The sequence below is a fragment of the Phodopus roborovskii genome, unplaced genomic scaffold (assembly GCF_943737965.1).
Source record: "Phodopus roborovskii unplaced genomic scaffold, PHOROB, whole genome shotgun sequence".
NCBI classification, from domain to species: domain Eukaryota; kingdom Metazoa; phylum Chordata; class Mammalia; order Rodentia; family Cricetidae; genus Phodopus; species Phodopus roborovskii.
The window spans coordinates 23,083,802-23,096,775 of record NW_026126416.1 but is presented as its reverse complement, the minus strand read 5'-3'; the positions used below and the strand labels follow the sequence as shown (position 1 = coordinate 23,096,775).

At 44.8% G+C, this 12,974-nt stretch overlaps 1 protein-coding gene across 1 annotated transcript in view; it reads right to left on the bottom strand.

Annotated features, from left to right (window-relative positions):
• Dnaaf9 (dynein axonemal assembly factor 9) overlaps positions 1 to 12,974 on the bottom strand; it is a 116,747-nt gene that overhangs the window by 52,041 nt on the left and 51,732 nt on the right. The window contains exons 17-20 of the mRNA XM_051183366.1: positions 9,665 to 9,776; positions 5,945 to 6,015; positions 3,808 to 3,858; positions 2,408 to 2,495 (exon numbers count right to left, since the gene is read on the bottom strand). Coding sequence (XP_051039323.1) covers positions 2,408 to 2,495; positions 3,808 to 3,858; positions 5,945 to 6,015; positions 9,665 to 9,776 — 322 coding nt within the window. The remainder of the gene's footprint in view (positions 1 to 2,407; positions 2,496 to 3,807; positions 3,859 to 5,944; positions 6,016 to 9,664; positions 9,777 to 12,974) is intronic.

Here is a 12,974-nt window from a genome sequence, read left to right as displayed (position 1 = left end):
GAGGCCAGTGCTCTTAGCCACTGAGCCATCTCTCTTGCCCTTACTTTTACTCTGAGACAGGGTTTTACTGAGTTGCCTAGGGATTGGTTTTGAACCTGAGATCCTCTTGCCTCACCTTCCCACGGCGGAGATTAAAGGCCTGTACCGCCAGACTCTGCTTGCTTGCCCAGCTGGATTTTAAAGTTGCTTTAGGTTGGTGACCTCTTTTCCCTTACCAATCCTTCCTCCTTTGAACCTGAAGTTGTAGGTTCTCTCACACTAGTTCTGCCTTGTCTATTGGGAGAGCAAGGAACAAGTAGATATTTCTTTGGTTTTGTAATTCCACTAAGAAAAAACTACATCTCAGACCTGTACTTTATTACAGCCTTGAGCCTCATCTCCGTAAGGTCCAGCCTTTTAACATTGCAACACAACTGCTATCTACAAAGGCCATACTTGAGAACCATATAATCAGGTTCCCTGGATAAAATTTGGAAAAAGGGAAGTCTCAGTGTTTGCACTAACTTCATGATTCTGTGTTGGGCTATATTCACAGCTAGCTATCTTGTGTCGCAGATGCCCCATGCACCACAGGCTGGACATGACTTGACATGTTCTGTTTTTAAAAAGTAAGGTTTTTGGCATGGCAGTGGTGGTGGTGCACACCTTTAATCCCAGCACTTGAGAGGCAGAGGCAGAGGCAGATCTCTGTGAGTTCAAGGCCAGCCTGGTCTACAAAGTTAAGTTTCAGGATGAGGGCTGTTACACAGAAAAACCCCGCTTCAAAAAAAAAAAAAAAAAAAAAAAAAAAAAAAAAAAACAAAAAACAAAAAAACAAAACAAAACAAAAAAACAAAAAAAAAAAAACAAAACAAAAAACAAAACAAAAAAAAACCCAAAAAATAACAAACAAATAAAAATAAGTAAAAACATAAGGTGTGTCCCCCACCCTTGTCTCATTTTTCGATATAGGGCTTCTCTATGTAGCCCTTAGAAATATCTCTGTAGACCAGATGGCCTCAACTCAGAGATCTGCCAGCCTCTGTCTCCCTGGAATGAAAGGTATGTGCCACCACTACTTGACTAGAGATTTCTTTCTTTTTTCTTTTTAAAAGATGTACTTTCAATCATGTGTGTTTATGTGTCAGTATTCACATTTGCGCACAGGAGCCCTTAGAAGCCAAAGGTATTGGATTTCTCTGGAGTTCAAGGGGTTGTGAGTAGTCTGACACAGGCACTGGAAATTGAACTTGGGTCTTCTGTAAGTGCAGTAAAGTGCTCTAAACTGCTGAGCCATATCTCTAGTCCCTGGAGATGATCATGACTTTTCCCCAGAGCCTCTAGATTAAAGAATTAGGTCTAGATGATCTTTGATTTGGGACTCATTACCTTGATCTTACACAAGCCTGCTTGGTGTTCTTGTTAAGACTATTTGATTAATAGTCCTGTATGGCATCAAACTCACTGTGTAGTCCAGGCTGCCTTTAACACATGGTCAGAACTTGTGCCTCTGCCCCAACCGCCAATGCTGAGATTACATTCATGTGCCACCAGGCCCTGTTCATCTGGGCTTCTGACTTGTAAAATGTTGAGTTATTATTAAGTGTTCCATTATTTTCCCCTCTGAGATGGGGTTTCTCTGTATACCCCTGGTTGTCCTGGAACTTACTGATGAGGGATGTCCTTCGGTATGCTGTGAATATGTGTTTCTCTTATTGGCTGGTGAATAAATGCTGATTGGCCAGTAGCAGGCAGGAAGTATAGGTATGCTGGGAATGCTGGGAAGAGGAACATAGAAGGAGAGTCTGGGGAGAGGGGAGAGATGCCATGTAGCTGCTGTGGCAATACATAGTTTAATAGAAATGGGTTGACAATTAAGAGCCTGAGCCATCGGCTAAACAGTTTATAATTAATATAAGCCTCAGTGTGTTTGTTTGGGATTAAAGAGCTACAGATCTGACAGAACAGAAACTCGGTCTTCACTTACTCTGTAGATCAGGCTGGCCTCACAGTCACAGAGATCTGCCTGCCTCTGCCTCCTGCATGCTGGGATTAAAGACATTAAAGGCATGCTCTACCACTGCTTGGCGAGGTGTTGTTTTAAAACATGAAGTAACAGTTTGTTACACAGGAGAAAGCTGTGTACGGCTTCTATGCTGGCAGTGCTGTCACTCAGGCCCACACCGAGAACAAAGCAAAGGTAGCAGAGGAGACCACATGCAGTTCTGGTACAGACCCATGTTCAGGAAGCCAGCACAAGTTTCCTCATCTACAATGCAGCTGAGCCAAAGGAAAGCCAGCAGCTCAGGGAAACACTTCTATGCTGGCATGTCTTTCAGAGAGCAGGTGTATTGTGAACCACAACACTGTGCTAACACCTGCAAACACAGACTCAGACACAGCCAAGAACACAGTCACAGCTGCTTACCTTCCTCAGGCCCAGACTCTGGACTGCTGGAATAAAGGTATGCTCCTTTCCCTCCCGTTAGCAATGTGCCCAAGAAACACTCATCCCCCTGTAAAAAACATTAGCAACAAAAAAGCTGGTGATTTATAGCATAAGAACTCATTAGACTAAAAACTCACCCATTTTATCAGTCTAAAAAGGTGAATATTCCAAACATATACCGTGTGCTTCGGCACCATCTGGTTCTTTGGCTTATTACCAACACTGTGAGGTTTGTTTTCTGTGACGAAGTCTCACTGTTGCCCGGGCTGGCCTCCTGTCTGAGCTTCCTGACTGTAGGGACTACAGGTGTGTCCTGCCTGTCACACCTGGCCTCGATACCCTACCTGTGGTGGTCTTGTTCCAGTGGACTGATGTCTGTGAAAAAGAAGTCACTTCTCTTTGGCCTACCACCCTGTCACCTCAGTTTCTGTGTAGGTCAATCTGGAATCTGCTTTCAACAGTGCTCAAGACAGTTGGGGAGATAGACAGCTCCATGGTAGAGGCTGCTGGCCTAGAATGTTCAAGGCTTTGAATTCGACTTTAAAAATGTTTTTAACACTAAAAAAGTCTAGGTGGAATTCCTCTCACTCTGTTCCCTCCCATAAGTGTTTCTTTCCCCAGAGGCCTAACAGGAAATGGAAAATGCTAATAAGAACCAAAGACAAAAAGTACAAACCCTTTCTTTGCTTAGCAGTTAAGATGAAATGGTTTTTAAAGGTTTTTTTTTTTTTTTCTTTGTTGTTGTTTAGTTTTTGAGACACGGTTTCTCTGTATAGCTTTGTAGAGCAGGCTGGCCTCAAACTCACAGAGATCAGTCTGCCTTTGCTTCCCAAGTGCTGGGATTAAAGGTGTACACCACTACCACTCAGCTTAAAAATGTTTAACATTTTTACGTGTAAATGGGTCTTTCATCCGAATGTATGTTTGTGTACCATATGTATGCTTGGTGCCCTTGGTGGCCAGAGAGGGCATAGGATCCCCTGGGAGTAGAGTTACAGATGGTTGTGAGCCAACATGTGGTGCAAGGAATAGACCCTGTGCCCTCTGAAGAGCAGCGAGTGCTCTTAACTGCTAAGTCATCACTCCAGCCCCAAGGTGAAATACTTTATCATTACAAATTGCTTATATTTGGGCCATTGTACAAAAATATTTATTTTATGTGTACGAGTGCTTTGCCTGCATGCATGTATGTGCGGCACGTGTGTGTCTGGTGCCCAGGGAGGCTGAAGAGGGCATGGAATCCCATGGAATTGGAGTAATGAAGAGTTATGGCCCACCATGTGGGTGTTGGGTCTCTGTAAGAGCAGCAGAACCATCCCTCTAGCTCCCACCTCAGGTTAATGATGCTATCTATCACTGGGAACAAAAATGCTGCTTACCCTTGTTGCTTGCAGGGCTTTCTCAGACAATTTTATTTCATTATCTTCTACCTGTAGCCAAAGGAAATGAAGAGTTTTCAATTTAGTGCTTCAAGGACAGAATCCTACTGTTTCTCCCTAGGTAGTTCCCCTCGGGCCCTGACATACTGGAGAAGATGCTGCTGGTCATCAGGGCTCAAGCACTAGGCCAAGGTGGGTTTTTCTGCTAGGACCTCAAGCCAGCTAATGAGCTCACATACATGGAGAGGATGCACAGTCTCCCCATGCATTTCACAGTAGGGGGAAATCACCTCCCGACAAATGGGAGCATAGTGAGGCCTTCCCAGCAGGTACTATAAGGTCTCGCTATACATTCCCAGCTGGTGTGGAGCTTGCTGTGTAGGTCAGGCCAGCCTCAAACTCAGAGATCTGCTTACTGAGTTCTAGGATTAAAAGTGTGCCACCATAGTCAAGACCAAGATGGGGAAACTCACAGAATCAGCTGACCGAAGTACTGAGATCGCTAACTCAGGCCTGACAAGTGGGGAACCTGCATAAGACCATAAGAACAACTAGACTCCTTTAATGTAGTTGACAATGGTGTGACTAGAACAATATATGAGGCCACGGGGGGGGGGGGGTCCAAGACCTAACACTAATGCACAAACTGACTTAGTGGAGCCCATTCTGTATGGAGAGATACCACGCCCAGCCTAGACACAGGGGTGTGGGGTGGAGAGGCGCCTTGGTCCTGACTCAACTAGATGATGGGACAGACTTACTAGACTTTCTCAGGGAGGCCTTAACCTCTCCATGGAGCAGATATAAGGGAGAGGGGGAGAGCAGGAGAAGAGGATGAAGAGGGAACTGGGATTGCAATTTAAAAATAAATTTTAAAAAAATGTGCCACCATGCCTAGCCAAAGCGCACCTTTTAAAAATATACATGTTAGAGCATGACTCTTTGTTTTCCCCTATCTACAACAGAACTGCAGAAACTGATTCTAAAATAGGTACTGAGATGATATCACTTAAGGGCAGGTCTTACTCAGTGCAGGCTGTGAGCCCCTGGGCAGGTGATGGCAATGAGGCATTGGAACTAGTTCCTGGCTATCATCACCTGTCCATGCTGCCCATTCATGGTGTGTGCATGTGTAATCTCAAAGCTGAAGATTTAGTTACGGGAAGCAAACTACATATAGAGCTTTCAATAAAGAAGATTTATATGGCCTGGCGGTGGTGACACATGACTTAAATCCCAACACTCGGGAGGCAGAGGCAAGTGGATCTCTATGAGTATGAGGCCAGCCTGGTCTGCAGAGCAAGTTCCAGGACAGCCAGGGTTATACAGAGAAACCCTGCCTCAAAAATACAAACAAAAACAAAGCTATATGCCTGTGCCCTCTGCACGCTGAGACTTCCCTTCAAGCTCAGGAAAAAGGAGCTTGCAGATTCTAAGCACTGACTCTTGGCCAGCATTTGGAGCACTGCTTTACCAGCTTGTCTCTGGTCATCAATCGCCCTTTGTTTTGTGGCCTGAGATGCTGTCACCAAGAAAGTCATGTATCCCTGCAGCAATTAAACTGTGAAATGCCAGATTCCTTGCTAACATATTTTCTATGTCCCAGCATTTCAAAGGTGGAGGCAGGAGGATCAAGGAGTCCCTGGCTACAGAGTGAGAAGTCTGTGGCCAGCTTGAATTACATGAGACCTGGTCTAGAACAAAATAAACAAAAACCCAAACTATATTTCAGACCAATCCTGATCAAAGAAAATGGGACTTTTCCACATGTAGAGGCACTTAGAAAAACAGCAGCAATCCCTCTGATAGTAGAGAAGAAATCAACTTCTCAATGTCTGCGAAACCCTGGACAGGTGACGGTGATGAGGCCTTGGACAGAGTTCCTGGATATCAGCCTAAGCTCCGTGTTCCATGTTCTCATCTATATGAGGGTGCTAATGTCATCCTTCAGAGACTTCACAAATAACTTTGTTGTCTTTTTGAAGGTTTTGAAGACTATGAGGGGGTTCTATCCCTAAATAAAGGCTAGCTCACAATCTGACAACTCTCCCGGAACTCTGTGAAGAGGCTCCTCCTTGAATCTCTGCCCCAGGGTTTTCTGGGTTTAGGCCCACTGTGACCAGAGCATGACACTAACCAACCAGGAAGAGAATCTGGGGATGGCCGCTGTCAGGATGATGTAGCTCGTTTCTGGGGTAACAGTGCCACCTGCCGGAAGACCAAAGACACACCAGTTATGCCAAGCTACCTTAGCTCACCTTGCAGGCCTACTCTGACAGAAAGTGTCCTTTCACTTCTCAGAAGCAAGGGCTCCTTTTAGCACAGAGTCTGGTGCTCCCCATGCCCACATCCCCCCCCCCTCCACACACAAAGGGAGCTTCCTCATCTATGGACAGAGAGACTAATGAGCTGACTGTGAAGGGTTGTTAAGTATTCTTCAGAACAAAGGGACACATGTAAAACCTCATGAATTAGTCCCTTTTACCTTTAATTTTTTTTTTTTTTAAATCAAGTACAGGTATTATGTATACCCATTAAAGTCACATCTGCCATTACCAGGTGTTAACAAAGCTGGAAGGTGAGCCATCTGAACCCTTTGACATGACACTGAGCTACAGGATTTGGAGCTTGCCTGGATGGGTTTTGATCTTGCTTTGGTCCAATACTTCCTCCCTGTGCCCTGATTCCTTCCTTTTGCAATGGTAATGTATATTTTATGGTACTGTATGTCTGAAGATTGTAATTTCCTTTTCGACTTCACAGGGGCTTACAATTAAGAGATTGCCTTGAGTCTCAGAAGATGCTTTAAACTTTGGACTTTTAAGCAGTGTTAAGACTGAAAGACTATGGGGACTTTTGGAATTGGACTCAGTGCATTTTGATAAGGCCAAAAGTCTGTGGGGGCCAGGGAGCAGAATGCTTTGGTTTGAGAATGGCCCCTTGTGGTGGTATCTTGCTTGTCCAAATAAAGCCTGTCTGAAGATCAGAGGAGCTTGCCACTAGCTAACCATAGAGGTCTGGAGGTCTGTACAGATAGGAAGTGACATGGCTGAGTGGAAACAGGAAGTGAGGTGGGAGGACAGAGACAGGAAGTGGGACGGCTGGGCAGAGAGAGGGTATAAGCAGGAAGAAACAGGAACTCTCCCTTTTCCACTGGGAAGCTAATGAGGTAAAGATGGCTTTGGTTTGCTCCTTCTCTCTGATCTCTCAGTATTTTCCCTCTATATCTGACTCTGAGCTTTTGTTATTTAGACCAATTAGAACTCCATTCACAGCCCCCATAAGCTCATATGTTTGAATACTCGGTCGCTACTTGGTAGATCTGTCTGTGAAGGTTTAGAAGTTACGGCCTTGTTGGAGGGAGGTGTCACAGGGAAGGCTTTGAGGCTTCAAAAGCCTCCCACCATTCCTAGAGTACTTTCTGCCTTCTGCTTCCAGCTCTCAAAATTCCTGCTGCCAATGCTCTGCTCTGTCATCATGGACTTTCTCTCTCTGAAGCTATAAGCCCAATTAAACTTTTTCTTCTGTAAATTGCCTTGGTCGTGTTATTTTGTCACAAGAGAACAGCAACTAAGACAGCAGCGTAATTTAATGAGAAGGATAACACATTATGCTGTCCTGCCCCTGTCACCTGGCAGAATGCACTCAGGCAGCACTCTGGTCAGCCCAGGGTTCCATGAGTACTACTAGTCTGCAGACAGGTGCAAAGGGCCCCTAAAAAGACAGACCCCGCCCACTTATGCTTTCTTTGCTTTTTCTGCTCTTTTGCTATTTCCGGCTCTTCTTTCTCCTCTCTCTCCCTCTCTCTCTCTCCTCTTCTGTTCCCGGTGCCTCTATGTCTCTTCCCTTCCCCCTCACTCCCCTTTCTAAATAAACTTCTCACTTAAGCTCTATCTGCCTGGCGTGTTATTCCCTCCACTTCGGTCACCCTCACCTGCTATGGAGCCTGCTATGCTCTCCCATGTGGTCCCTTACTTCGGGACCCCCACGTGGGACCATCCCCCTCTTCTCCAGCTTTTCTTCTATAACTGTAACAAAAGAACAACAGACTGCCCTCTTGTTGGAGCACTAAGCAGGGGTTAAAGTCCAAAAAATCTGCCTAAAACCTGTTTCATGATAACGACGAATTTGTGCTTTTGTGTGTGTGTGTGTGTCTTTTGATATTTTGAGACTATATACTCATTACTACATAGATATTCATTCTTCTAGAACTTAGCTATGTAGGCTAAAGTGGCTTTGACTTGTGGTAGTGCTTCTCCAGCCTCTGCCCCCAACTGCTAGATTTACAGACATGCTCTGTACTCACCATCACAAATAAGTTAAGTTCCTATTGTAAGCATTTCTTATGTTTTACTTCTTGTAAACAAGCAAAGCTGGTACAAGATGGGGCTACTTGGCAGTTTGGGACTTCCTGTTGCTGCCCCGGCTGCTATGAATAGAAGGACTGCACGTCAAAGGGCCAGCTAGATGACACATATGCCAACTGTTCTGAACAATCCACTAATATCTTAAGGAAACTACACAACAGTAACAGCTTATTGCTCCTGAAGGTGCAGCCTCAGCAAGAACTATCTCAGTTTATACCAGACTTTGCTATCACAAACCTTGGGAAACCCTAGACAACACACTAACCATTTCTACTGAGGCCACAGATGGGGCACTCCCCTGGTGGCCTAGCGGAGTGACTGTTGTGACTAAGGTGTGATCAGTGAAAATACACCTTTGTTTACATGCAGGGTACACTGTGACTGGTGTACAGCCCTCTCTGCTATATAACACGCTTGCTCAACTGGCTGGTAGACACCCTGTCTGCTGCCGCCTCTGGTTTTGCAATATTAAAGTCCAACATGAGGCTTCTCTCAAACGATCTCTTCTTGTCTACTTTTAGTGGTGCTTGCTGATCTGGTAACATGAAGAAGGAAGCAAGCGAGACTTAAGAGGGAATGATAGCATAGGCAGCAGAGTAGCAGCAATACCGAGCAGTTCATAGGCCAAGCCGCAGCAACGGCTTTACAGTGAAGGGGCAGATGAGCGCTTTGACAGTGGCTGAGTTTAAACAAGAGAGATGGCATAGGGAGATGGTGCACAGCTGGGGCTAAAGGACAGAAGACTCTGGGAAAAGTTCCAGAGAGCCCACAAGGTTTTAAGGCTAAAAGTCTCAGACACTCCAGGTCTGGGAGCTGTGGCAATGGCAACTGTCAACAGCAGAGGAATTCTGACACCTCAGCCCAACCACATGCTATACCAGCGGCTGCTAGGGGCTGAGAAATCCCAGTTTTCTAAGTCTACATAGGAGATGATACTTATAGAGTGCAGGATCCTAGCTTCCCAGGCTTACAAGGGAGGCGCTCACTCTTGGAGAACTGAGATTTCTGCTACCCAAGGCCTGTAATGAGGGCTCTAGGACTACAGGGGGCCCTTGTTGCCCAACACCAAGATTTACAAAAATTTCTTATGCAATCATGATTTCTGTCAAAGCAGAACAAAAGGACCACAGCTGGTTAAGTGGTGACTGTGTTAGCACCACACATTATCATCCTTTACAGTTTCCTCTTTTGGCCAGCATAAGGAGTAATAAGTGGTATTCAATTTCTACTTTATAGATTGTTTTCTCTTGACCATTATTGTGGCTGCATATCTTCATATACATAAATCCATCTGTCTCATTTGCCCGTGTAACTACTGAATAGCACAATTTTTCTTGTTAACTGGCAAGTACTATTCACTAGTTAGAATATATACCATTTTCTTACTGTAAGTAGTTTAACATATTAATCAGTTTATATCACCTTTGGCTTAATTTACTATTTTATAATTTTTTTTCAAGGCTTGCTTTCTAGACATCACATACACTTACCCTTTTCTTTAACCAGGATCCGAGATGTCAAAAATGACTCTGAGAAGACCACAGAGCCTAAGCATCCTCCTCCTCCCAGTAAGTCAGGAATGTCATAGATGGTCATACAAGCCTATGTTAGTGAGAAGGAGGGCATGAGACATTCTCAGCCTGGAATTTCAAGAGGAGAAGCACAAGAAACACACCAGCCTATTGCTGCAAGGCACATGGCAGAAGAATATTGACAAATCTCTAAGGATCTATGCTGAAACACACTTTGAACTGAGAAATGCCTTCAGGCTTTCCATCAGGTGATCCCTGATTTGAGACATGCACAGGCTCGAAGGACAGTATCTTTATGTTCTTATAAATTCCCTCAAATTGTCATCCTCCTAAGAGCAACATAGTCCTTCTTCTTTTCCTTTTTAAACTTAATTAAAAAAATATATATCTATATATGTGCAGTTACCTATAGAAGCCAGAAGAGGGTGTTGCAGTTAGTTGTGAGCCACCCCACAGGAGGGCTGTGAACTTGAGTCTGGGTCCTCTGCAGGAGCACTCCCTGCTTTCAACTGCTGAGCCATCTCTCTCCAGCACCACAGCCTTCATTCTTTGTTTTTTTTTTTTTTTTTTTAAGATTTATTTATTTATGTATACGAGTGCTCTATTTGCATGTCTGCCTGCATGTCAAGAAGAGGGCATCAAATTCCATTGTAGATGGTTGTGAGCCACCATGTGGTTGCTGGGAATTGAACTCAGGTCCTCTGGAAGAGCAGCTAGTGCTCTTAACCTCTGAGCCATCTCTTCATTCTTGATAATGACTGACGACAGCTTAGAGAGTCACAGCTGTTTCCTCAGGCTTTTGAACACCCGATCACCTCATATTCTCACAGCATCACACTTCACCGGTCCTTTGGCTTAGGCTTCAGCTCTCTCTCAGTGAGCAAGGAAAGGTGCTGGGAAAGGTATTCATTAAAAGCTGGTATACACAGCTGCAAATGATCATTGCAGCACAGCAGAGCCCCCTGCTGTCTGAGCCATGACTGTACTCACTGTGATTTCAGCTACTCAGGGCCAACAGTGGACTCAAAGTATTGAACGGTCAACTCCAGAAATAAGCAATGCATGGGATTTAAATCACATTCCATTCTGGACAGAATGGCTACATTTTATGCTTGGGATATGAACCATCCCTTTGCCCACAGCACTTTAAAGTGCATATACTATTATCTGTTAGTCTACAGCCGTCTGAGTTATCAGACTGACTTATCATTGTGTCATCATGTTCATAGTAGGGTTTTTTTTTGTTTGTTTTTTTTTTTTTTTTTTTGAAGAGTTGAAAATATTTTAACAGTGTTAAAAGGGAAAGATCGGCATTCAAAAAGGAAAGTCAAACACCACATAGGCAGGTGTCTGTGAGTTCAAGGACAGTCTGGTCTACTAGTAAGTTCTAGGCCAGGCAGCAGTGGATATTGGCTTCTCTACAGTTGCCAATTCTAATTTATTTAAAAACTGGCCCTGTGTCGGTCTTAGTGGCACAAGACTTTAATCCCAGCACTGGGAGACAAAGACATGAGGATCTCCATGAGTTCAAGGCCAGCCTGATCTATAGAGCGAGTTCCTCACTATGTCCTGATTCCTTCCTTTGAGACTAATGTACATTCTGTGCCATTGTATGAAAAGTATGGGTGGTTTGAAAGAAAATGGCCCCCATAGGGAGTGGCACTATTGGGAGGTGTGTTCTTGTTGGAGTAGGTGTGGCCTTGTTGGAGGAAGTGTGTCACTGTGGAGGCGGCCTTTGAGGTCTCCCCTATGCTCAAGATACGACCCAGTGTCTTACACCAAACCATTTCCTGTTGCCTGCAAGCCAAGATGTGACACATGCCACTACTTCTCCAAAACCATGTGTGCACACTGCCTGCCATGATGATGATAATGGACTAAGCCGCTGAAAATGTAAGCCACCCCAATTAAATGTTTTTCCTTTTTAAAAGTTGTGTGTCCCTTCACAGCAGCATAATTAAGACAGTATGCAATCTGCTTTATTTGACAGGAGGTTCAATTAAGAGATTACCTACCTTGAGTCTCAGAAGAGACCCTGGACTTGTAAATATTCTTGAGACTAAAAGGCTATGGGGATTTTTGAAGCTGAACTAAATTTGCATTATGATATGGTTATGAGACAATGGGGACCACAGAATGGAATGTGGTGGTTTGAATGAGATGTCCCCCACAGTCCTGGACATGGAATACTTGGTCCCCAGTCGGTGATTGTTCAAAGAGGATTAGGAGCTGTGGCCTTGTTGGAAAGTATGTCACTGGGGGTACACTCTGAATTTCAAAAGACATGTGCTATTTCCAGTTAGCTCTCTCTGGTTTTCTGTTTGTGGATTGAGATGTGAGCTTTCAGTTGCTCTTCCAATGCCTGCCTGCCTGCCTACCTTGCTGCCATGCTCCCCACCATGATGCTAGTAGACTCTTCTTCCTGCAAACTCTTCCTTGTATAAGTAGTCTTGACCATAGGGTTTTACCACAGCAACAGAAACCTGTTTGCTTTTTTGTTGTTTGTTGTTTTTTGGCTAGGGCGGCTGGCCAGAGAGCTCTTGAGATCTACCTGTTTCTATGCTCGCAATGCTGGAGTTACGGGTATGTGTAGCCACGCCAGGACACATGCTTGCAGAGCCACCATCCTCCCAGCAATTCTGTCACGTGCTGACTCTTTAACCACATGCTTCCCTTCTTCTTTCACCTTCCTTTCCTCCTTCACGTCACGACTTAAATATCGATACCTTCAGCCCGTCATATATTCGTTTACCTCACAGCAGCTGTGTGCCTCTGCCGCCAACATGGTTACATCAGGTACCTTTCCACAGTCAGTCATCCGATATGTGCACCCCTTAAAAGCGTCCACCAGGCTCTGCTCACTCTCTTTACCTTTCTTGTCTCTTTTGCCTTACACCTCTCTTTGCCGTTTCTTTCCCCTCTTGCCTCTCCCTCCTCTCTTCTTCCTCTTGTCTGTCTGCCTGCCAGCCTCTCTCATGTTCCCACTCCGACAGGGCCTATCACTGTTTCACTCTCCCTCCCCGCTCCCCCAGTAAACCTCTTGCACTAACTCCGTTGCTGTGTGGCATGTTTGCTTAGTGGTAAACCTTGGCAGGACCCGCTGAAATGTGCTCAACTTCACCTCACTTTTTTAGTCATCATTTCAATATATGTTACATTTTCTCCACCCAGTACCCTAGTATCCCAATCTCCAAACCTTAAAGGCGACATGGGGTGGTCTGCAAGAAAATGATCCCCAAAGGGTGTGCCTTGAAAGTAGGGATGGCCT